The sequence below is a fragment of the Apiospora aurea genome (genome assembly GCF_038362705.1).
Source record: "Apiospora aurea strain CBS 24483 chromosome Unknown utg000001l_segment0_segment0, whole genome shotgun sequence".
NCBI classification, from domain to species: Eukaryota; Fungi; Ascomycota; class Sordariomycetes; order Amphisphaeriales; family Apiosporaceae; genus Apiospora; species Apiospora aurea.
The window spans coordinates 4,010,718-4,034,874 of NW_027117388.1; the positions used below are offsets into that span (position 1 = coordinate 4,010,718).

The following is a 24,157-nucleotide window of genomic DNA, read 5'->3' on the forward strand; positions in this document are numbered from 1 at the left end:
TGCGGTGTCTTGCTCGGTGCTTGACTATTTGATAGATGTTTGGTTTTTCCAAGACAAAAGTCCGCTGCCAAAAAGTCAAACGGTTGTTGCAGCGCGATAGCCATCTCAATTTTACGGGAAGGTTTGGCAATGTTGAATCAAACCGATTATCAATAGTCTCAATTGCGTGGTGTATTTCGTTGGTCAGAAAAGGTTGCTAAGCTAAGCTAAAATGTATTTTATGCGTGCTTTGGCACGCCACACGCAGTGCCACCGCCACAATGTCTCATGTTGCCGATAATTCGTGCCAGCATGCTTCTCTTTCTCAACGAGCCCATGAAACCGTTTGACTTGACCCCTCATCATTTTGGCTATCGGATCGTTCACGGTTCAAGGTGCATGCCACCCCGCTCAGCTCACATGCGTCTCGTATGCCATCTACCTATCTTCTCATGTACCCCTCATCTCAATGTTGTAACCCATGTCTCCGAGATTCTACTATTGATTCAAGCCTTGCGACAAAGCGTGAACGCGGCACGAGTACGAGTAGCAGTAAGTAGCAGTACACCGGGAATGTTGTTGTTGTCGCTGTTGATGTGGGGATCCTGTTGTTGCGGTCTGGCAACACTCAGTAGACGATATCGAATACCTAACCTATATTGATGCGGCGTATTGGCATATTATCCAGGTCTGCCAGAGCGGTGTTGAAGGATACGCGACTGCTGTGGATGATTAAGTGAGCTGGCAGCACCAGCCTCGCTCTCGGAATGCAGAGAGGATCCATTTTACGGCATGGGTCCTGTGTATACACACAAGGCAATTCACCTAGGGAGTCGGTAATGCAGGTGAGTAGTTCGTCGATCAATGTCCAATGGCTTTTGGTGTCGCCTGACGCTATTTTGGGGGAATGGCCGGCTTGTCTGTCTTGGGGTGCCTCGCTCCATGAGTGAGGGAGCAGTGGATTCCGAGGCCTAGTTGCATGCATTGGACTCCTCCTCATGCGAGGCTGCTTCGTGGTCCACCAATGCCAGTCCGCTTCAATTGACAGGAGGGCATTGAATGTACAGGGCGCATGGTATGCACGTAGCACAGTAGGTTGGCACAAGTTTCCAGCCGCCCCCTACCTTAAGGCGAGGGGTTTATCACTGCATCCTGGGAAAACTCTTCGTCTTGCCGCAAGGGGTTTCTGAATAAGATGAGGGGCCAAGGATGCTGATACGCGTTTATCTCGATTGGAGTTCGATATTTTAACCAAAATAGCATTCAAGACGGGGGGCCAGGAACAGGAAAGGAGGGGCAGGTATGACACTCACTGGCGTTGGCCCGGAAGGAACGGTACGTACACGTACCACGACATATGTAAGTAGTACCCTTGACATGCCGCCCCGTCCTCGTCTCTGGGAATGGCAAAAGGAATAATGCCCCACGCTGATGGAAGCATCTCTAATGGAACAAAACCGACTCCTCAGCTTCCGAGTTTGGGGGAAGAAAGAGACGGAGAGCCACTCGTGGCTTAACAGGGCTCTACTGTACGTTATGGTATGCGAGTGGGGACAGGCAGGTCTCTTGACCATGTGTGCGTGACGCTTTGGAGGAGCGCTGGCGATGCCTGAGAGGCTGGGCTGCCACTTTCATCATCCATGGCCACAGGTGCACGTGCACCCACAACGGCACGGAAGGAGGGCCATGCCGGGTTAATCAATGGTGACGGGATGGATGGATGAGCGATGATGCGTGTCGAACGCAAAGAGCAAGTGGTGTGCGAGTGGGTGAAAGAAGGCGTGTGACGCCAGCCCAATTTCTCGTGTCGGTCCGGCTAAGCCTATCTGGGCTTGTCGCTGCTTTTGGCACGATAATAAAAAGGATCGAATGGAAGGTCGGTATTCACTTCAATTTGTTTTCTGGAAGACCGGGTTGGGTGGGCGGACATCAGCGACAGAAAGTGGATGGAGTAAGTGGATGTCGTAGACTTTGGACCTGTTCCCCGGTGAACTAATGTGCCCCAGCTCCTGGGAAGTGGAAAAGCTGCCGCCCCCCTCTGATGTGTTACTTGGTTGCGTGACTGGCCCGGCTGGGAAGAGAGCGTACCTGGAGTCGGGTGAGAGAGAGAGTCCTCTAGAGCAAGCTTAGGTGCTACTGTGACTGGCCCTGAGGCATGTTCGTTCTTCCTACAAACCTCAAGGTTTGGGACGTCGTTTATCGATGATCGGTTGATGATGGACTGGTAAGTGCTCAGTCTGGGATCCCGAACAAGATTCTATCGGTGTTGGATTGGACAGAGTGTCTCTCTGAACCTGCCCTGTAGGAGGCATTGAATCGATGTATGGCATCAACCTTACCCCACCTTCCGTCTTCTTTGCGTTGTGCTGTGTCGGTGTTGTGCTGGGTAAACATTGATCTTGGGCTCATGGATCATGGTATTCGTTCCGACATGACCTGCATTGCTAAACTATCACATAATGGCCATGAAGCCTGCCATGACGGTGAATTACTTTTTGCAGGTGCAAGGTACCGACCTAGGGTCGGGTCGGTCTGTAGAAAGGCTCCAAGACAGAAGCCCAAGAAGGTCGAAATCCACTAAATCGTAGGTTCGCTGTCCAGGGGGGTAGTTGATGCGCTAAACCACATGCACGCACAGCTCTCTCCAAGACCTGACCGACCGTATTGAATACCCCTCGTAACATTCGCACATTCTCTCCGACCGCCCAGATTCTTACTGTGCCCACTGTACGAATAACTCGAGGGGCCTGCTTGTCCACCTTCCACAGTTATCATTTTCTGCGCCCATCGTATCGACGCGGCCAGCCCCCCTCCCTCCCCCTCTGCCCGCCGCCCTCTGCCCCTCCAGAAAGATTTCCCCCTCCCTCTGTCCATCAATCTCAAATGCGCCCGCGCAGCTTGGTGGGCTAGCTACTAGGTTAGCTACACTCTGCGACAGGAAAAACACAGTGCCTTGGGGTACATTCCTCCTGTGGCCGCTGCGGCGCTGGAAGCCCCAATTTGCTTTGCGGCCTGGCGTCGCGTTCGTTCGTAGGAGGTGAGGAGCACTGGGTAGCTGTTGGCAAAGCTGACACAGGCAGCAAGTACATTGGATGCAGGTGCGCGTAGTAAAAATACCACATTGAATCGATTGAACCGCAGCCAGCACCCAAAGGCCGGCCAGCCCCAAAAAGCATTCAATGCCAGGCCAACCCACAGTACAAATTGCATTAAGACCCGACACCCTCAAGGGACAACACATACGGCACACCCGCAATCCTAGTAGATTTGGGGGGCCCAGAGCCTGCGCAACAGCCAGCAACAGCAGCGTGCGGGAGGGGAGAGACCCATTCAGTACGGTACTGTAGGTGAGTACATTCTTTCGCTTCCCTGTTTCTTCCACTGCACTGTCCGTCCGCCGCTGCAATGTCCTGTCCTGCTATACAGTAAGGCCCGGCACTGTGTGTCTTCCTCTCCGTCTCTGCCTGTCCCTCGTCCCTCTTCAGACTTTCCCACTCACTCCCTCCCTCTCGCTCTACCCAGCCCAGACTCGCTCCCCAGCAGGCCCAGCCCGAGCTTTTGACCTCGCCCTCCCCCTCCTTTTTTTCCCAGATTTCTTGTTCGATCATTTCCATCAACCCCTCGCTTGCTCAAGCTTCTCAACAATCGCAAATCTTCAACCCATCCCCCCTCCAAAAGTCGCGTCGCCTATTTTACAGGACGAGCGCATCACCCATAATCTGGTACTCTTGTGTATCCAGACTAATTTAATAGGCCCTGGCCGCACTCTTTTACCACATTCCATTCCATGACCCGCATAGCGATACAAATGACCAACTACGTCCAGACGAGTCAAGAAGACACACTTTAAACCCCACGGGAGCGCGCGTGCGAGCGAGGAGAAGAAGAGCAGTTTCCAGAAGAGATAGACGATACTCAACTATCGGTCTGTAAGGGCTCTTCAGTCAATCACAACCTTTCGGGAGAATCAGCCGTAGCCAGTTTTCCACATCTGCCGTCGTCGTAAACGTTGAGCCGTTCGATTCGATTGCACACGTAGAGAACAAGACGAAGAAGAGAAGCGAGACGCGCCACGTCTTGAACCCAGCGACACGTTCGCCAATTTCTTGACCAGTCCTTCGCCCACACTTCTCGGCACCGGCATCCATTTTACGTCGCCGCCGTCGACATTCGATTGTCATCCGCAATCACCCACCAGACCTCGCCGGACTTTGTCAAGATGCCCGGCGCCAACGCGGCAGTCGTGCCTCCCACGGACGCCTCAGCAACTCCGGCCACCCGAAAGACCTCTCTCGCGCAACCAGACAGGAAGTACAAGTGCCAGTACTGCAACAGGGCATTCAGTAGGAGCGAGCACAGAAGCAGACATGAACGATCACGTATGTTGCGATTTTATTATTATTATTATTCTCCTTCGTCGCATCGCAGCCCCTCATGACCTTTTCCCTTTGCCAAAGGAAGCTCGGTTTACACACCCCCTCCCCCTCTCCCCTCATGCGGAACACCTGACTCGCGTCTCCCGCTCCCGTTACCCCTCAACGCCATCATGCACAAGCGCGCGATGCATGTGCTACCCCTCATCGCGATCAACTTTTGGGTGTCCTACTAACCAGTTCTTATCAATAGACACCAAGGAGCGTCCTTTCAAGTGTATGAAGTGTAGAAGTACCTTCGTGCGACGCGATCTCCTCCTTCGCCATGATCGCACTGTTCACGCAAAGGATGGAGGTGTTCCTCTACACAGCGACGGCAAACGACGCGCCGGCCCCAAGGCTCCACGAGCTCTGTCAGGTCCCGCGAAGCAGTCTCTTGCCATCGACAACGCCGCTCTTGAGCAAATTGAAGCCAGCAGCGAAGGAGTCTTTGATGTCGAAACTGCCGCCATGCTTGTCGCTGATCTTCACCACAAGGCCACAGCTGCTATGCGCAACGGCAGTAGTCCTTACGAGGGTTCCTCAACGATGTCCGGAATGACTTACACCCAGAATGGTCCTCCCATCTTGGAACCAGCCGTTGGTTATCCGTCCGAGTCAATGCCTCCCCATGGTGTTCAGTGGGATAGCTTCATGTCCCAATCCGCGGCAGAGCCCAAGGCTCACTCCATCACGTCCAACGCCTCTAGTTCCTTCGACCAGCATTCTTTCGCCAGTGTGAGTACCGCTTATGCCCGTGTGCAACCTGGTTCTGGGCTTCCGTCCGTACCGATCACCCCTTCCATGGCCTCTGGTCAAACCTGCAACGGTTCCGTGCCTGTTGTGCAGTCGATATTGAGCTCTATACCCCCTTCCTCAACTGGTGCCACCACAAAGACTACTCCAACATGCACGCCCCATCGTCATTATATTGCAAATGCTGACCCGTCCAAGTCTCCTTCCGGCTTCAAGGCTCCCCAGGTTCTCAGTGACGACGAGCGGAATATCATATTGGACAACATCCGAGCACATGATACAGAACGCGCCATTCCCGAGGGCTTCCGCTTTCCCAGCCTAGGATCTCTGAATCGCTACCTCGCAACGTACTTCGGCCTGTTTCATCACCACCTGCCATTCCTGCACCCTGCTTCATTCAAGCCCACGGAGTGCTCCCCGGCTCTTTTGATGGCAGCCCTTTCCATCGGTGCTTTGTATGCGTTCGACCAAGATCAAGCTTACATGCTTCATATCGGCTCCAAGGTCCTCGTCAACGAGTTCCTGCAGAACAAGGAGAACTTCAGCTCTCGCAAATGCCCTCTCTGGACCATGCAAAGCTCTCTGCTCAACATGGTTTTTGCCAGCTGGAGTGGCGACCCCAAGGGTCTTGAGTGGGCTTGCTCCATCAAGAGTCTCCTTGCCAACATGGTTGCTGGCAATCGCTACGAACTGAAGCTGAGGCAAGAGGCTCGTGTTGGAACCTTCCCTACGCGGAATGAATGGGTTGAAGATGAAGGCTGCCGTCGCACGTACTACGCCGTCTACATCTTCTTCGGCTTGCTCACTCTGACGTACAACCACACGCCTGCCATCAGCTTCAACGAGTTCGAAGATCTGCAATTGCCTTCCTCCGAAGCCCTCTGGAACTCCAAGGTAACGGACGAGGCCGCCTGGCAAGAACAGCTCAAGGGGTCCCCTGCCGTTACATTCATGTCGGCGCACGATAACTTGTTCCAGGGTGAGACCTTGAAGTACAGTGCCTTTGCGACGCGTGTTATGATCAACGCCTTGTTCCTGGAAGTCTGGTACCACAAGCGTAGCCCTGAGGCTCTGCAAGACGTCGTGACCGAATACAAGCTCAGACTGGCTCTAGAGACGTGGGAGAAATCTCTCGATCTCTGCGAGCCCGAGGTTGATACGGTTCCTCTCAGCGCTCCTCACAAGGGTCACCCGTTGATATTCAATGCCAAAGCTATGTTCCGCAATGCGCGGGCTCGCCTCGAGGTTGACTTGAAAACGGTGCAAGAGGCTCTGCGGTACCATGACCCGTACGAGGTCGCGGCCGCCATGTCAAATGCGCGTGACAAGGTCAGGCGATCCAGCGAGATGATCAAGGTGATCCAAGAATGCTACAACTGCATTGAAACGGCTGTTCGCCAGGGAGTACGCTGGGTCGCTCGCACTTCGCCTACGAATTGGAGTATCGAGCATCCTCTTTGCGGCATGGACCTCATGATCATCCTGACTCTGTGGCTGTACCGTCTGGAACATGACGAAGAAGCCGCGACTGAAGAGGAAGGAGCGATGTATATGAAGGTCCGTTCGCTGTTCGAGAATGATTCCGAAAGCCCCAACCCTGGTCAGCTGAGCTCGACTGTTGCTGGTCTGTGGGGTTCCATGTTGTCAGAGGTAGTTGTCTGGGGTAAGTTGCCGCTCTCGTTTTTGATTCTGGTTGCGACGCTGTGCTAACGTCTATTCGCAGCATCACCCGTCTTATGGGCGAATCCTTCCAGCTACACTCTCAAGCACTCATTGGGTACGTCGATGATGTTGAGGCGTCGTCGAATGTGTCGACTCCGTCGATGACGTCTCAAGGTGCCGATGAGGATAGCGTGTATTAGATATTTTGACGAGACCCACGATTTCCTTATTCTGTCGGTGTTGTTGTTTCCTCGGTCATGAGTTTTTCCTTGGCATATACCTCTCGCGTTTGATTTTCTCGTCGTCGTGCGCGTACGGTTTGGACTGGCTGGCGTGGCGGAGAATGAGGAGTTCGTTTGCTTTTGCGATTGTCTTTGCATCAAACGTCTGCATTCTCATGGTCACCGGTAATCAGGACGGTTAGGCTGGCACGCCAGGGTCTCTGGCGGTCCAGCAGAGAGGGGAATATCAGCGCCGTACGCGCAAAACCTAATGTGTGAAGCGTTGGCTGGTCCATTTTCGGAATTCGTTTCCCCTCTTGTCCTATTAGCTACGGCACTTTATCTGTCTTCTAATTGCCTCTGTCGTTGTTTGATTTCCTCTCCTCTTCCTCGTCGTCGTTTTCAGATACCTTGTTCAACAATATTCTCCAAGCAGCAGCCTTTGCGTTGTCATTTCCTCACACTCTTTTTTCCTAACACTTCTTACGGGCACGGGCTTGGGCGAATCTCTCAGACGTATACGGGCATGGCAGGTGGGGGACCCGGATATTAATGCAAGCCTAGCACTCAGAGGGATAGGGCACACGCCAGATTGAAATGGACATTTTGGAACCTTTGAAGCCCTTTTGTGTGTATAGATATCTCATCCTTGGTTCGAATGCATCATCGCTTCTCTCCTGAGTCTCCAGTTGCTTTGCAATGATGTGATTTGTACTGACTACGAAGATGTAAAGACCGCAATCTAACTCCTGTGCATCTTTCCCAAGGGCTGTGACAACAATCCAGCAGACAGCCAGCCCCCCAAGGCGCCAACGAGCCATTCCTCATCTTAGGCCGAATATGGCAAAGGCTATATATACTCCGCTGCTGGCCAGTAGATGGGATATTACAGCTGTAAGGGATGTCGTTCCAACGGTGGCTTGGACATCCCCTCTCCCCGCGAGGAATGCGGGTGCCTGCATGTAGCTGTGAGGTCCGTTCCCAGGATACGCGGGTAGCGGCATCGGTTCACGCGTTGATACCTGTGTTTCCATCCTTTTGCTTCTCGGGCTCTGCTTTGCGGTAGATTGGCACTCGCCAAGATCATTACTTGCGATTTTCCTCTCTTTCTTCTCGTCTTGTTCTGCATGTGTTACTTCCTTTTTGCGCGGAAAAGTTTTCTTCCAATTCCATGCCGGCAGAAGAAGAAAAAAATGCAAATGGCTACGGGTGGAACGAATTGACACATGCCGTCATGCTAGCTACTTTCTCCCCGACTGTTTCTACCGTATACGACATGCTAAAATGGCTTTGGGCTGTTTTGCATCTGCAACGGCGCGTAGTAAGCGTATCTACCCTTACATGTAGATAGCCCCCTCGTCGTGCTGCAGTATCGCACGAGATCATGGAGGCCAGGGGGCATGACTGCCTGTTGCTTTTTTTCTTCTCTCTCCTTCTTATTGGCAGATTAGCTTAATTTGGTTATTATTTCTTCGAATGAGGGCACGGGTGAATACATGAAGCTTGGACGCCGGTAGGCGTGCAAGGGAGTTTGCTGCTCTTTTCTTTGTGTCACGGCGGCGCCTTGATCCCTTTTCCGCGGCGCGTGTGGTTCAGTCCAACCTGAATTATTTCTTTCTGTTGGTTTTCTTCTTGTTGTATTCAATGTTTCTCGTCATGTAACTTCTGATGTGCGTAAAACCAACAAAAAAATATCGAGTCCCGGCTCTTCGCTCGAGTTCACGACTTTGTTTTCTGCCTAAACGCAAAAGGGGTCACGACTGTTTCACGTCGAGCCTATTAATGCAGCGAGCTTTCTCTATTTTCCTCGATATTTGATTCTTTTCAGCTCCTGTGAACCCAAAAACAAGGTATATATCTATCTGCTATGGGAATCAGACATATGCACATAACACGGCGGCCTTTGGCGACTACCTCGGTCTCGTGGGCGTCGCTGTTGTGGCCGCTGCTACTATTCCTGCTACATCCCCTACCGACCGCAGCGGACTGCGAGTGCGGGTACTCGACGACGACGACGACAAGCGGCGGGGCGGCATCCGACACCGTCTTTTCGGAGCTGCTCGAGAGCGACTTCACGCGGATCGACTACTTCGGCGACGACTACAAGGGCCCGCAGCGCTGGGCCCGCCAGGCCTTTGACAAGTCCGCGGGCACCGCGCGGGGACCGTTTGGCGAGGCGTACGTCACGGAAAATGCCCGGTCCGATATCATCCCGACCACGGCAAGGAACAGTAAAATTAGTAATAATGATAATTGTGGTTTGCAGCTCGTCGTCGGGAGCAAGGTCGTCGACGGCATGGTACAGAACGCCGAAATCGCGACGATGGGACAGGACTACTTTCACGGCACGTACAGGGTGGGACTCAAGGTGACGGACGTGCCGGGGACATGCACGGCTTTCTTCTGGGTATGTATTCTTTCCTATCGCAGACCTAGAAACAAAAAAACACACGTCTTTTGCGCCATGGTCCCCTTGCGGAGACCTCCCCTACATGTTTGATATCTTTCTCTTTACTCTTGTGACTCTTGTTCGCAACTGACCGAAAAAAAACACGCGTCATAGTATTTCAACGATACGCAAGAAATCGACATCGAGTTCCTCTCGCACGAGTTCAACCGCGCCAACAACTCGTACCCGGTCAACCTGGTGCTGCAGACGGCGCAGTCCCGGGCGGCGGGCTACGACGCCTCGCGGTCGGGCACGGGCACGTTCCAGAAGCGCGAGCTGCCCTTCGACCCCACCGCGGGCTTCCACGAGTACCGCATCGACTTCCTGGCGGACCGCGTCGTCTTCTACGCCGACGGCACGGTCCTGGCCACCATGGCGGGGGACGGGATCCCGTCGGTGGGCGGCAACCTGCTGCTGTCCCACTGGAGCAACGGCAACCCGGGCTGGTCGGCCGGCCCGCCGGCCGCGGACGCGCGGTCCGTCGTCCGTTACGTCAAAGCGTATTACAACTCGTCCAACGCCACGCGCGGCGAGGAGGCGCGGAGCAGGTGCGAAAAGGCCCCGGCGGGCGGCAAGACGGTGTGTAAGATCCCGGAGAGGGATCGAGGGGGGTTTCTTTTCTGATCCGGGTTCGGGCGGGAGTGGTAATGGAGGAGGTGATAATGCTAATGGCCAGGGCCGTAATAATGGAGATGGGCACCGCAATGCGGCAAGTCCTTCGACGGCAATGGGGAGAATGGGCGCCCTAGCTCTGGCCGTGGCGCTTGGGGCAGCTATCTGTATAGTTGGGTTGTAACGTTGGTGATGATGATGATGATCTGTATATATATATATATATCAGCATAGGCTCGCTTCTCTTGAGTACAGAGCATGGAGTTCGGGCGTTTGGGGAGGGGTTTGTGTTGGTTGTTGCCATTGACAATTGTTTGCTTTCGGGATGTGTTCTCGTCATGTTGTTGCCTCTCTTCAGGGGGCAGGGGCGCATCGTCGGTGATTATGGCACTAGTCCCTGGAGATATGCTCGACGATCTTGCACTCGCCTCCTGGAGGTCAGACCGTTGGGAGGGGTCGCCATCTTTCTTCTATTATAGCCGCTCCACAGCCATACTGCCGGGAGCATCGAGCAACACAGGGCCCAGGAGGCCCAGGATCCAATCATGGCAACGTTCACGAGATACGGAACAATGGTATCGATAGTGCAGTAGGGGTAAACTTTGAATAAGGACTCCCATGCATTCGGTAGAGAGGGAAGGTGTTGGGCATGATAAGGAAGTTGGGAATCCTACTGATATGTGCATTTCGTCCAATGATAGAGCACGACTCTCCAGCCAACCTGCATCGTCACATGTCACGACTAGCATCTGCATTGGCATGCAGGTATCGGTGTCACTATGCGTCCATCATGTAGAAGTCGAGTGTTGGAAGCTGCATTACGCAAAACAGTGCGTATCGTGAGTTATGTCTGTACTTACGGTATCCCTCCGCACTGAGGCTTTCGTTATGGCGTCCAGGCCGAGGGCGCGCTCTCTCTCTTTCTCTCTCTCTCTCTCTTCTCTTCAAGCACTACGGCCGGGAGGTAGCGAGTGGCGGCTGTCGCAGCAGTGATCAGTCAGAAACAATGTGTCATTATTTCGGCGTGCAGGTCACTCGTTGGGCAGCAGGCAACTTCGTTTCATCGTGATTTCTTTTCTTTTTCTTTTTTATTCTTGAACAGCTGAGTGGCAATGTTGATGACAGTTCCCCGTCTCAGCGTGGAGTGCGCGCGAACGGCCATTCGCCGTCTAGATCAAAGGTCAATTGGGTTGAGGATCCCCGCCTATCCCTTGCTTGCCGCCGATTGCGCCTGTGTGTGTGTGTGTTTGTGTAGGATATTAAAAATAGGCCGAAAAGTTGGGCTGTCGGGTGGCTGGATGGTTCATGACAGAGGGCATGACACGAACTCTATTCCTTACCAACACTGCCTCTTGTGCCTGCCCTGGTGACCACTTCTTCCGGGGGCTCGGGTGAGACAGAAGGCGGGGGACGCAGTTGGAGGGCACCGAATAGGGACCGAAGAATGGTAACACAGGCCCGAGGTAGATCGACCACCATCCTGTCAGTCGCTCGCCCGAACCAGTCAGCAAAAGTCGAAGAGCAAATTGCAGACCACCTCGACGTCTCCCCGCCTGCCCCTTTGGGGAGCTCAGGTGCTGCAGCCTTGATATTGGAGAATGGAGAACGTGACGGGGATAGCTAGCTAGAAGAATGAGGGATGCTGGCTGCCGCAGTTGGAGAAATATGCAGGTGGAAGATCATCGTGGAGTGTCTTTTTTCTCCCCCCAGGGTTGTTCCAGGGCAGGAAGCGGCGGGTTAGGCACTGTGCCCAGAAGCTGTTGCTGCCTTCAATGTTCAATCAACCAGTGTGTCCCGAATGTACTTCTTAGTGCACAGATGGGTGACGGGCAACTCCATTGATACCCGCCGCCCTGGACGAACCCCACGATACGATCTTTCAAACGATCCTCCAGCTGCTCCACCTTCCTTCCCGCCATGATCGACTCGGGCATTATTTCCTTCAAGACGGTCGGGGCAGTCCAGTTCAGTCCAGCCCAGCCCAGTTCAGCCCAGCACGACACACCAAGGATTCATAAGTTACCTACTTCTTTACTTGCTGCTGGAGCTGTTGGAAAATGCAGGCTCAGCTGATATGAACAACTACTGCTAGCAAGAGTCTATTTGTGTTTTCGGGATGATGTGTCTTACTGCGAGACTCAACCGACCACCACCCTTGAAGACCGTACAGCCCTGCTTCAGATCATACTACCAGCCTTCTGTCGCCCGCGACGTGTTTCGACTTTGCGACATTGCCGAATAAGTTTACCTGCATTATCAAGGTGACTTCTAACGGCCGGCTTGACATTCGAGCCAAGCATGCCAGAGGAACCTTGGCGGCGCCGCCGTGCACACTCGGACGTATACAGTCTTGGATGGTTCGCTAGTCGGGGGAGGCTCGGCCATGTGGTCTCGCCTTCAGCACATCAGCTTCTTTCTGGGCAATACCCTCCGAGACATCGACACCAACACCACCACCCTTTACGCGCGTGCTGTCTTTCCCTGCATAGGTCGAGAGAGAGGAGCCAGCTGCCCCATTACCAATACAATGCTAATGCTCTTCTAGCGCCGGCTCTTCAAAGGGTGCCAATATCGAAGAAGCATACAGCTTACCAGCCCGGGCAGCTCATCACTGGAGGGCCAGTACGGGATCGGGCCCACGAGCAATAGCGGCTCCACTGTCGTCTTCCAGATGGGGATTGATTCGTGACGATGTTTCATCAGCAACGTCATTCCGTGTCTCTTTACAACCGCCCATTCATGCCCGGCCAACTTGAAAGTTGGAATGCTGTTCCAACCTGTCAAAGCCCACCCAATGTTTCTCTCTTGCCCGGGGACCACCCATTCCTCGGTCGGTTGCCGGATCTCTCTCATCTCCTTTTTGTTTCCTTTTCCACCTTAGCATGGGTCTCTCAGTCAAGCGGCTGCTTAATTACTATGACATCCAGCGCCCCTACCCATCGCTAAAATTCCCAAGTTGGTGAGCTGTCAGAATGCGATTTGCTGCCATGTCTCCGCCCGTTCCTGGCATTTCCATGTCAGCCAGCCTTGGCAAGATCGCCGGCGCAACATCGTGCATGGCCCGGGTGACCCACGTTCATCACATCATTCGGTACCCATCCATGTGAGAGCATGGCTGCTAATGGCCCTTCGCCATCCTCGCTATTCGCAGCTTGCCCCAGAAACTGGCCTATCCAGAGCCAGAGCCGACACTTTGCACAGAAATCCAGGCTTTCAGCTTACGTATCGTTGTTAGGTCAATGTGTCTGCACAAGCCTTTGCCGCCTCTAATATGACCTTTTCCAAGGTCACAAGTTGACTGCTGCTGAGCTTGGAATATCGAGCACATGCATGAACACGCTGGGCAGGGTTCCCGACCAGGGGGTTGGGTCGTCCTTTTGTTATGTTGTCTCGTCTTCGGTCCTTGGAATTTAAAGGCTTCTAGAACGTCTCCTTTCCCATTCCAATAGTCTACATTCTCTCTCACTCTCTCACTGCCATCTTCAACTTGCCTTGGTTTTGCTGTCCTATATACACTATACCAGAGTAAAATATCCACTGTCACTGCAGGGTCCTGAGCCAATCTGTCAAGATGACGAAGCCAACCACAGACATCGCCCTCAAAAACAACACCCAGTCGTCCAATGTCCGCGCATACATCACAGGGCTGGACATCAACCGTAACAACCGTGTCCTGTTGATGCAATCGGACGGGAAAACAGTCTACCACCCTGACAGCCCCTCGAAACCTCAAGCTGCCTTGACTGCCAATTGTGCCATTGCCTTGGGCCCGCCTGGATCAACGACGAAGGTCACGATTCCTCAAATCGCCGGAGGTCGCATTTGGTTTGCGGTCGATGGAGAACTGAAATTCACCGTCAATCCTGGCCCAGCTCTGGTTGAACCTGCCGTGAACAACGTAGCGGACCCCAACTACAACACCAACTGGGGGTTCTGCGAGTTCACTTACAACAAGGACCAACTCTTCGTTAACATCAGTTATGTTGATTTTGTGTCGTTGCCCATCGCGCTCGAACTGAAGAACGAGCAGGGCAAGGTCCAGAGTGTAGGCGGTCTGAACCAAGGTGGTCTGGATGCCATCTGCAAAGGGCTCGAAGCCCAGCACGCCAAGGACGGCAAGGGCTGGGACAAGCTGGTTATCAAGGGCCCCAACGGCAAGAACCTGCGCGCGCTGAGCCCCAACGCCGGCGACGTCATCTCCCCTGGGTTGTTCAAAAACTACTACCAGCCCTATGTGGACCAGGTGTGGGACAAGTACACCAAGGAGGAGCTCACCATCAACACGCAGGCCGCCGCCGGCAACGTCAAGGGCAAGGTCGTGAACGGGCAGCTGGACTTTGGCGACGCCGGCGTCTACGCGAAACCGACGGCCCAGGACATCTTCACCTGTAGCACCGGCCCCTTCGCGACGGACCAGAACCAGGCCAAGCTGGCCGTCATCCCGCGCCTGGCTGCGGCCTTCAACCGCTCCACGCTGCTGACCAACTCGAACCAGCCGCTCGGCGAGAAGGTGGACAACTATTACAAAAACAACATCACCAACCACTACTCGCGCGTCGTGCACGAGAATAACCAAAACGCCCGCGGCTACGCCTTCCCCTACGACGATGTCGCTCCCGGCGACGGCCAGGACCAGGCCGGTACCGTCTTTGACGGCGCGCCTCAGCTGCTGACGGTCACCCTCGGCGGATGCCCTCCGGGCACCACCGCTCCCCCCACCAAACAGAAGCAGAACCCCCCGTTAACATCGGCGGCGACTCCAAGCGAGGCAGGCTTGCCGAAGACAAGCCCGCGGACGGGGAGAAGAAGACGAACGGATTGTGGGAAAAGACCAAGGGCACGATGGGCAAGGTGTCACAGAAACTCCTGTGCAAGTGAGGCTGCGTGAAAAAACGACCGTGAGGAGAAGAATCCGAACGAGAAAGACGAAAGAGTCTTGTGGTTCGGATATCTCATTTTCTACGTCACTTTCTTTTGTCTTTTATTTTCTTCCTCTTATTCTTCGATAATGTTCTTGTTCAAGTTGGATACTGGGATGATATCATTGACCATTTAGACTTGAGGCTATTCCCTTTTACTCTCCACGACAGCACGCGCTGGGGGAACGGCACCGCAGGGTCTTAGGGTATACCGGTTATTTTGCATTTGCATTTCCATAGGTTGGGGGTTATTTGTTTGGGGTGGACTTTTATTGACGAAGGAATCATTATGATGGATGACAAACTTGCCACATGCTGGGGGATACAGGAGGGACGCTCATTGGGGTTTCAGCATTGTTTGTTTTATCTTTAATACCGAGCATTGCATGTTTATATTTATACTATATATATATACCAATACCATTCATTCACGAACATAAAATTTATAGATATACGCGGGTTAGCTACGATGTTAGTTAACCAATATGGGATGTCTCCCCCACCAGCATTGGTTGATTTAAGGCCATGACATTTGCGAAACCAGGGCTACGTAACTGTTTGCTGCCCGGATGTGGTGAACCACCAAGGTACAGGCTGTGAGACCCGACTCGCCCCATATGCTTCGAGGGCACGGCTTGCTTGTTGGTATCCGGCAAAAACCGAGTGTTCGCTGTCATTGCACAGATTCGAACTGGTACCCCATGATTTCAGAGCGGTCAAGCGTATGTATGGGTGGCTATGTCCTCCTTTCCATGGCTTCGTGGTCTTTCCCATCTCTCCCTATGTAGTTGCCTACGATCCAAGCGGCGTTTCAACGAGCGTTGTCATAGTTCATCGCGAACGAACTCTGTATTCGAAGAAGAGAAAACCGACAACTCTGATAAGAACATCCTCAAACCACCACAGCCATGACCTCAGAAGCCGAACCAACAGCAGCAGCATCATCATCGCCACCCCTACCTCCCACCTCCACCTCCACCAACGAACCGAAGCAACCAGCAGCAACGACGGCGTTCCGCCACCACCCCAAGGGGTACCCCTTCCTCGCGCAGTTCTGGTCGCAGACGCAGACGGGCATCGCGCGCCGGTTCAAGCGGCTCGCGGCGCTCAACGTGCTGTACCTGCAGGCGGAGCTGAGCCACCTGGAGCGCGAGCTGGAGCGGCAGCGGCGGCGCGACCTCGAGACGGGCCGGCCCGAGCGCGCGGATTGCGACTGGAACTGGCTGCTGCTGAGCGAGCCGGCGCTGCATCGGGGGAGCCGGCAGTGGGAGGTGGCGTTGGAGATTCGGGAGAGGTTGGGGGAGTATTGTATGTTCTTTCGCCGCTGTTACTGTCGTCGTCATGTACCCCTTTCCATTTTCTGCCTTTACGCCAAGCTGCCTGCGTACGCTGAGAGCCTTGGAGGCCATGTTACCTTGACGGATGAAGGGTCAAATAGACCAGTCAAACGAAATCAGCATACTAACCAGTAGTTAACCACCAATCGCCGAACCAGACTCCGCGTTGTTGCAGTACTCGCAGATGGCCAGCCTGGCGCCGCCGACCGAGGAGCAGCGCAAGGAGATGTCCAAGATCATCGGGTCCTCGTCCCTCAACGACCGCCTCGGCGCCTTTCAGTCGCTCGACCTCGCAGGCGTCGAGGGCCCGGCCGCCTACGCCCGCGAGAACGCGCACGACCTGGTGCTGCTCGACGGCAAGGAGGAGGAGAATGACTTCCTGTCGACCTGGCTCGTGGAGCCGTTCTTCCGGGCTGTGCACTGCCTCTGCAAGCGACATAAAGTATGTAAGAAGGAGGGAAACATGATGATGTTCTGTGGCGCCTTGTTGTTGCGTCTCACGAATACATAGCATGCCTCTTTCCAGTGGCGACCACAGAGAGCTGACTCGTATTCCCAAACTTCCCCTAGAAAACGCTACCGAAAGACCTCGAGAGCGCGCCGCCAATGCCGGGAGACGACAACGACTTTGGCGTGCACCTGTACTCGGCGTACCACTACGACTTTGTGAACCGGATCGTCGGGGCGCTGGTCGGATCGGCGACCCCCTGGCGTCCATGGTCATCCTGTACAGCGTGCAGAACAACGGTGCTAAAATTGGGCTCGTGTGCGTCTTCACGCTGCTATTTTGTTTTGCGCTCAGTACGCTGAGTAAGGCGCGGCGGATCGAGATTTTTGCGGCGACGGCGGCGTAAGTCACTGCTTTTCTCATTTCTACTCGCCCACTGCCAGCCAATAAGGAGTTTCTTCGGGTTTTGCAACGTCAACCGTTATTCATGCTGTCTTGTTTTCGTTTCTTCAGATTCTTGATATCCCTGTGGTGCTGCGGATTAAATGACGGAGCAGGAGTCAGAGAGTCAACTTCAAGGGCCAGGCCAAGGGCTGATTCATACTTGCTCATACAGATTCGGCAGCGTACAGGTAGTCTGGATCAGTCAACAGATATCGCAAGGATCTCCAGGAGGATCTTAATATCTATGCTGGATTTTGGGGGCCTTTGAGCCTGGTGACTGAGCAGACGTGGAAAGGGTGGATGAGATGAACGTTAGTTTGACTGGGAAACAGCGATTGTGAGCATGCTGGACATGAGTTGATGATATGGATCGTGCCTTCCACGATTGAGGAGGTTATAAAGGATTTTCCTCCAGTCCAGAGATGGTATGCAGACATAACCAGCAATATCAAGCATATTTCATCCTCAGGTCAAATTTCACTTAGCAAGCAAGTTCTGCACTCTCGTCGCTACTTCAACCGAGATGTGCTGCTGTGGTTCACCACCACCTGCACAGATGAACAACCCTCAAAGCAGCGGAACTGGTCACCTACAAGCCAGACCTATTTTACCGGGTATGACTCTGTCAATCCCCCTTATATGGTTTAGCTAACAAGCAGGGTGCAGGAGAGCAACAACAGGACCAGGACGTGGCGAGACAAGCTGCCGACATGGGCAATCGTCGCGCACTAGAACTTGAGACGCTTAATAATAACGTACGATATAATCCTCATCCACAGATGACGGTGTCTCCAAGTTGGAGCGCGGCCGCAATGGAGCAACAATAACCCATTCTGGACAGACAGCGTGCCGCTCAAGCATAAGTTCTGCAGCCACCTATCCCACTGACGCTGGAGCGCCAGCAATGAATATGAGTGATGCAGTTTCCACCACAGTCTCACCATCCTCGGAGGCCAGAACTCCTGCGCAGAACAGGGCAGCTTCGACACCAGCCAAACCTACTTCAGAATCCAGCGCGCCTGGACAAGATGACGACAGTGTTGCCCCAACTTCAGCTGCATCAGCTAAGGATGCTAACAAGCGATGGTGGAAAATAGGATAATGGCAAGATGGTTATCATAAAGACCACATGGGTTCATCAGTAAACATTTACATAGCCTCGTTACATAAGCCTTCGTACTTGGGAGAACTCATCTATTCCTTGCCAATTATACACCATTCGCCTTGTTCCTGTAGCTTCCCGGGTGTCCATTTTTCTTCGCGAACTTCCTGATCTTGCCGTAAATGTCAGGCAGAGCGAACAACCAAGCGATCTGGGTGACACCACCAACGACGTAGTCCACGATCCAGTTGTTTCTGGGCGAGCCGCCCTGGGCGCTCCATCGGAAGAACTGACCGAGCAAGCCCACCGTGACGAAGTAGTTGCCGTTCTCCAGCCCCTGGATCGCCCGGGAGGCGACCTCCTCGGGCGTCTGGACCGGGTCGTCGGCCTCGATGATCTTGGTGATCTCGGGCTTCGTCTGGTTCTCCCGGTCGAAGCCGGGGCTCTTGATACCGCCGGGGAACACGACGTGCACCTTGACGTTCTGGGGTACACCTCGAGCTCCTGGACCAGCGTGTCGGCCAGCGCCCGCAGCGCCGCCTTGGGCGGGCTGTAGGGGCCGTAGCCGATGACGGGGAAGAAGGCCACAACGGACGCGGTGAAGATCAGGTGCTTGGGCTCGGGGACCACGGGCGCGTCAGGCGCGCACCACTCGCGCAGTATCGCGTGGGCCATCTCGGCGCTGCCCCAGTAGTTGATGTCCATCTGCTCCCTCGACAGAGACAGCGGGGCCTCGAACCAGTAGTCGGGGGTCGACTTGCCGGCAATGCACCAGACGATATCCAGAGACTGGCCATTGTTCCAAGCCACGGCTTCGGCGATCAGCGACCGGGCGTAGTCGGGCTTGGAGACATCCGCCGAGATGTAGTGGAAGCGCTGAGTCTGCGGGTTCTTGGCAGCGGACTTCAGACGCAATGTTAGCGTCGAGTATGCAATGTTTTCAGTCCAAAGATATATCGGGATGCTTACCTTGATCTCAGCCACCGTCTCCTCGAGCCTGGCGACGTTCCGCGAGACGACAATGACATTGGCACCTTTGGCGGCGAGCTGACGGGCGGCACAACGGCCCATCCCCTCGGTAGCACCCGTAACCAAGATGGTCTGGGCAGGTAGAGTCAGCGCACACTCCAAGACATAGCATCGTACAGCGTTGGGCTCCTACTGACCTTGCCATCAACGGGCATGTGGTTGCCTCCACCGAAGAGACCCATGGCGAGAACCGAGATAAGTGCAACAACCACAGCTACAGCGATATAGAAGTAGGAAGACATGGAGGTAGACAAGAGACAGGGTGGGCTTCTTCAAGGGATCATTACTTATATTGACACCAGTCAGCACAAAAAACCAGGAACAGTTACAGAACCGCAGAACAAATCGCGAGCGCGCACATGGAAGTGGAATCATGTCAATGCAAGGGGGGAGGTTGATTGACATTATTTCGTTGGCTGCAGTTGCTTAATTTAGCCTTACAGGGGGTTGAAGGTCCAGCTTGGAAGCGGCGGCCCCTCCCCGTCGCCTGTGTGGGGCCTACAGCTCGCTAAGAGGCTAGGCTAATCGATAAGAAAAAAGTTGTGGCAGTGCCAACTTGAAGATTGCATGCGACCCTCCCAAGCCCACCCTCTGATCTTGGGAGATTCTTCATTGACCACCGCCAACAACAACATATAATCCCCCTTTCAAAGATGGCTCGCAAAAGGAAGGCCTTGGGCCCTTCGGCGCCCAAAGGCCCCAAGGAACTCGACCCCAAAGATGCGCGCATCAACCTGGAAGATCTCTCCGACTCCGAGTCTTGGCAAGGGCAGGACGAGATAGCCTTCGACGAGGCCCCCAGCAAGAAACAGAAGCGCCAGCAGGAGGAGGAAGAGTTTTTCGAAGAGTCCGAAGATGCGCTCGACTATGGCGAAGAGGAGGACTCCGAGACCGACGAAGAGACCGCCGAACTCGCCAGGCTAGCCAAGCGCATGGCCAAGAAGGGAAAGAAGTCCAAGGCGGCCGAGGCCAAGGAAGACGAAGACGAGGACATGGAGGGCTGGGGCACATCGAAGAAGGACTACTACGGCGCCGACCAGATCGATGCTGAGACCGAGGCCTTGGAGGAAGAGGCAGAGGCCAAGCGGCTACAGAAGAAGCAGCGAGCGAAGATGACCGAGTCGGATTTCATCGAGTCCGAATGGCTTACCGCCAAAGACGACGAGGACCAGGAGGACAAGGACGTGGTGACCGAGGTTCTGGGCGATATGGAGATACCCGAAGATATGTCAGAGCACGACCGGTTACGCCTATTGCAATCACGCTACCCCGAACTGGAGCCCCTGGCCGAGGAGCTGCTGTCTTTGCAGCCACAGCTCGACCAATTGCGAAAGGATGCCGAGGGACAAACCGGCAGGTCGCTGCCTGTGATCAAGTACCGCGTATGTGGCTCGTACGTGGCTACGCTGGGCATGTACTTCGCGCTCTTGACGTCGCCGGTGCGTGACTCGGACGGATCCTCATCCAAGCCATTGGACCCAACAGAGCTTCGCGACCATGAGGTTATGACCTTCCTTCTCGAGACGCGCGAGGCTTGGAATAACGTCAAGGATCTCAAGCCTTCCAAGTCGGCCTCGGCCATCGCCAGCATACCGTCTCCGCCGGAGGAAGACGCCATGGTGGTAGACGACGCGGCCGATGTGGCGGTGAAGCCTGCGAAGAAGGAGAAGAAGAAATCCAAGAAGGAGAAGCGTGAAGCCAAGGAGATCGAAGACTCGCTGGCTGACCTCGATGCCCTGATCACGACCAAGACCAAGAAGCCCAAGAAGCCCAAGGCCGCTGAAAAGGTGGCGGCCAACGACGACGACGACCGCTCCGACTTTGGAGACGAGGAGGCCCTGGACGAGGCGGACGCCCAGGAGAAGGCCAAGCGCAAGAAGAGCTTGCGATTCTACACCAGTCAAATCGTCCAGAAGGCCCAGAACCGCGCCGACCGCTCGAGGTTGGCTGGCGGTGATGACGACGTGCCTATCAAGGAGCGCCTGCGCGATCGCCAGGCTCGCCTGAACGCCGAGGCCATCAAGCGCGGCACCAAGAGCTCCAAGTTGGGTACCAACCTCGGCGAGGGCAGCGACGACGAGGAGAAGGAGGTCGCCGACACCATGCGCAAGGACGAGGACGAAGAGTACTACGACATGATCGCGGCCAAGGGCAGCCAGAACAAGGCGGAGAAGGCCGCCCGGAAGGAGGCCCTCGCCAACGCCGGCCGCGCCGACCAGGTGGTCGAGAAGGAGGAGATCGGCGAGGACGGAAGGAGAATCATCACCTACCAGATTGAAAAGAACAAGGGCTTGACGCCTCACAGGAAGAAGGACGTCAGGAACCCGAGATTGTGCGTATACTATCCACCTTTGGCCGTTTTAATAATCTTCATGCGCCGAATCTTGGCTAACCCCCTTTTCTTCCCCCTCACAGGAAAAAGCGTCTCAAGTACGCCAAGGCGCAGAAGAAGTTGAAGTCGATGAAGGCCACCTACAGTGGCGGAGAGGCCCGTGGAGGCTATGGTAAGCAGCAACAACCCTTTTCCTCACTGATGCTTGACATCTACATGTCTTGGATGAATTTGTCCACTAGATTCACCAGAGCAACGGCTGACCCTCATTCTTACTACAGGCGGAGAGGCTACGGGTATCAAGGGCAACCTGATCAAGAGTACGAAGTTGTAATATGCCGGCCACGATTTAGGAAGGCTTATAGAAATGAACACGACTGCGGTCCACGATCACGATCCATGCAATCTTGAAAACACACCGTGACTAAATCAAAGACGAGAGGACGTGTCGCGTCTCCTATGCGTGATCATGCTGTAAATGGCAAAGGCATTTGCCTCTGTCTGCCTTATTGCATGATTAAGAAAACAGGTTTATAGCTATTGCCCCAGGTGACCATCTCGCATTCGAAAAAGGCTAATATATATATATATATATTAATAATAATAATAGTGGCCAAAGGCAGGGGTTAAACACGCCTGCTTTTCGAGATGTCGTTGAGTCTTAAGAGTACTCTAAGAAAGCGCCATAGGAGATGTGAACAGTACCACTCGACCACCGTTGGCAGAAAAGCCATTATTTGGAATTACTACCTTACCCTTCCCCCTCCCTATGTACAATCGCTGTCCCCCCTCCTTATGAAGAAGCACTGACCATATGTACAATATTGCTCAGCAGATCCCTTAAATGAGTTGGGCATGGTGCAAGGTTCCTGGCCTCAATGTGTAAATCCTGAAAACTGTGCTGTCATATATTACTACAGTATTCCTTTTCGTACAAACGTCTAATGTATACGGCGGCAGGTTCAAAATGGGATGATAGTACCCAATCCCGTCGAAATGAACTGGCCATGTATCTGCCCGCTTGATCTAGGGCTGGGTATGTGGTATACCCGAAGTAGTAGTAGCCTGCTCTGCTTCATTCGCCTGAGATGTTCCGGAGCGTCTTTCCTATTTCGGCTTTGTGATATCGAAGAACTCCTTCAGACCCTGGACGACCACCTCGACGTTCATGTTGACGAGCGGCATCTTGTCGTAGCTGTCGTCCTTCATGATGGCGACGAGGGCCAGGTACTTGTCCACCTCACGCAGCATAATGGGTCTGTTGGCGTCCGTCAAGACCATGCAGCTCTCGGCCCAGTTGCTGGCAACCTGGTCGTCGAGTTTCTGGTTCCAGGGTGCGCCTTCGAGTGACTCGCGATACCCCTTAGACCGCGGCCAGCTCCCGTAGACCTCCGTGATGTCGATGATGACGTCAATGTAGTCTGAGCAAATCTCGTAACTGGCCATGTCGGCCGGCGCATTGTCTGTCGCGATATATATCTTGGATAAGACATCGAAGAGATAGGCCTTCTCGAATCGGCAGGTGCGGCAAAGATTTGTCAGCATGGCTTCCAAGCTACCAAGCCGTGGTATCAGCTTTTGTATAACTTTGCTGAAAGCCTCGAAAATGCTGTGGTTGTAGATACTCGTGAGGTGGAAGGTCACGGGTGCGTTCTCGAACCCATGATCCGATAACTCGTCCTGAATTCGGATGGTGATATCTCTCTGGATATCCAGCTTGTAGTCGTCGGAAAGGCCGTCGACCTTGTGTATAAAGACCTCGATCTTGATGTTCGGGTAAGTTCTCTGTAAATTGAGAATCGTCACGTTCAACCGGGCAACTGCCTCCAAGTAGTCATCCTGCGCATCGATGACCCAGATCAGGGCACCGATTTCGCCAAACATGGCATCAATATCGAAGGTGGGATTGTCAAAGATATCGATCTGTCCAGGGAAGTCCCAGACCTGAAAGTCCATGAAAGAGCTGTAGAAAGCAGGTCAGCAGTGCAGAACAAGGTAGAGGCAGGGTGCCACTCACGCCATGGAGTCTTTCTGGATTCGAGCTGTAGATTCAAGATACAGCGTTTCGTTGGGCGGGAGCTTGTGAAAGACCACGCTCGATATGGAGGACTTCCCACTCCTGTTGCTTCGTTAGCTACCCGGACTTGGCGATATGCTTAGGAATGTTCGCTTGCCTTCTCTGGCCCATCAAGAGCAATCTGGGCTTTCCCTTAGCAGGCGCACCCGGCGTAGAGGGCTCCGTTGCTTTCGACCCATCTTTCTGTTGCTGGCGTGCCCTATTCTGTACATACAGACGTTCAAGATTTAGCTGAGCTGGACTGAGAAGACTGGAATGTCTCCGAAGCAAGATTCTACCACCACCCTCCAACTCGGAGGGGGATCCCGGCCGCGAAGCGGCGAGTCCATGATGTAGTCAAGCGAATGCCAAAACCGAGAAGGAAAATCAGAGATGAAG

At 54.0% G+C, this 24,157-nt stretch overlaps 7 protein-coding genes across 7 annotated transcripts; 5 read left to right on the plus strand and 2 right to left on the minus strand.

Annotated features, from left to right (window-relative positions):
- Positions 1-4,198: 4,198 nt before the first annotated feature.
- PG986_001251 (uncharacterized protein) lies at positions 4,199-7,009 on the plus strand (the record flags this gene model as incomplete). The annotated part of the gene is made up of 3 exons (XM_066837473.1): positions 4,199-4,358; positions 4,606-6,790; positions 6,871-7,009. The coding sequence occupies 3 exons, from the start codon at positions 4,199-4,201 to the stop codon at positions 7,007-7,009; spliced, it is 2,484 nt and encodes an 827-aa protein (XP_066706366.1).
- A 1,903-nt stretch (positions 7,010-8,912) lies between these two features.
- Positions 8,913-10,103, plus strand: PG986_001252 (glycoside hydrolase family 16 protein; the record flags this gene model as incomplete). The annotated part of the gene is made up of 2 exons (XM_066837474.1): positions 8,913-9,437; positions 9,594-10,103. 2 exons carry the CDS (start codon positions 8,913-8,915, stop codon positions 10,101-10,103), a joined length of 1,035 nt encoding a protein of 344 aa, XP_066706367.1.
- A 3,559-nt stretch (positions 10,104-13,662) lies between these two features.
- Positions 13,663-14,969, plus strand: PG986_001253 (uncharacterized protein; the record flags this gene model as incomplete). The annotated part of the gene is made up of 2 exons (XM_066837475.1): positions 13,663-14,831; positions 14,864-14,969. 2 exons carry the CDS (start codon positions 13,663-13,665, stop codon positions 14,967-14,969), a joined length of 1,275 nt encoding a protein of 424 aa, XP_066706368.1.
- A 949-nt stretch (positions 14,970-15,918) lies between these two features.
- PG986_001254 (uncharacterized protein) lies at positions 15,919-17,201 on the plus strand (the record flags this gene model as incomplete). Its single annotated transcript, XM_066837476.1, is given in 4 exon segments — positions 15,919-16,318; positions 16,506-16,789; positions 16,918-17,066; positions 17,081-17,201. 4 exon segments carry the CDS (start codon positions 15,919-15,921, stop codon positions 17,199-17,201), a joined length of 954 nt encoding a protein of 317 aa, XP_066706369.1.
- A 1,246-nt stretch (positions 17,202-18,447) lies between these two features.
- Positions 18,448-19,612, minus strand: PG986_001255 (short-chain dehydrogenase; the record flags this gene model as incomplete). Its single annotated transcript, XM_066837477.1, is given in 4 exon segments — positions 18,448-18,825; positions 18,837-19,244; positions 19,311-19,442; positions 19,508-19,612. 4 exon segments carry the CDS (start codon positions 19,610-19,612, stop codon positions 18,448-18,450), a joined length of 1,023 nt encoding a protein of 340 aa, XP_066706370.1.
- A 411-nt stretch (positions 19,613-20,023) lies between these two features.
- On the plus strand, positions 20,024-22,036 carry PG986_001256 (uncharacterized protein; the record flags this gene model as incomplete). The annotated part of the gene is made up of 3 exons (XM_066837478.1): positions 20,024-21,702; positions 21,786-21,874; positions 21,984-22,036. 3 exons carry the CDS (start codon positions 20,024-20,026, stop codon positions 22,034-22,036), a joined length of 1,821 nt encoding a protein of 606 aa, XP_066706371.1.
- Positions 22,037-22,809: 773 nt separating this feature from the next.
- On the minus strand, positions 22,810-24,108 carry PG986_001257 (GTP-binding protein GTR2; the record flags this gene model as incomplete). The annotated part of the gene is given in 4 exon segments (XM_066837479.1): positions 22,810-23,665; positions 23,720-23,821; positions 23,841-23,983; positions 24,022-24,108. 4 exon segments carry the CDS (start codon positions 24,106-24,108, stop codon positions 22,810-22,812), a joined length of 1,188 nt encoding a protein of 395 aa, XP_066706372.1.
- Between the last annotated feature and the right edge of the window lie 49 nt (positions 24,109-24,157).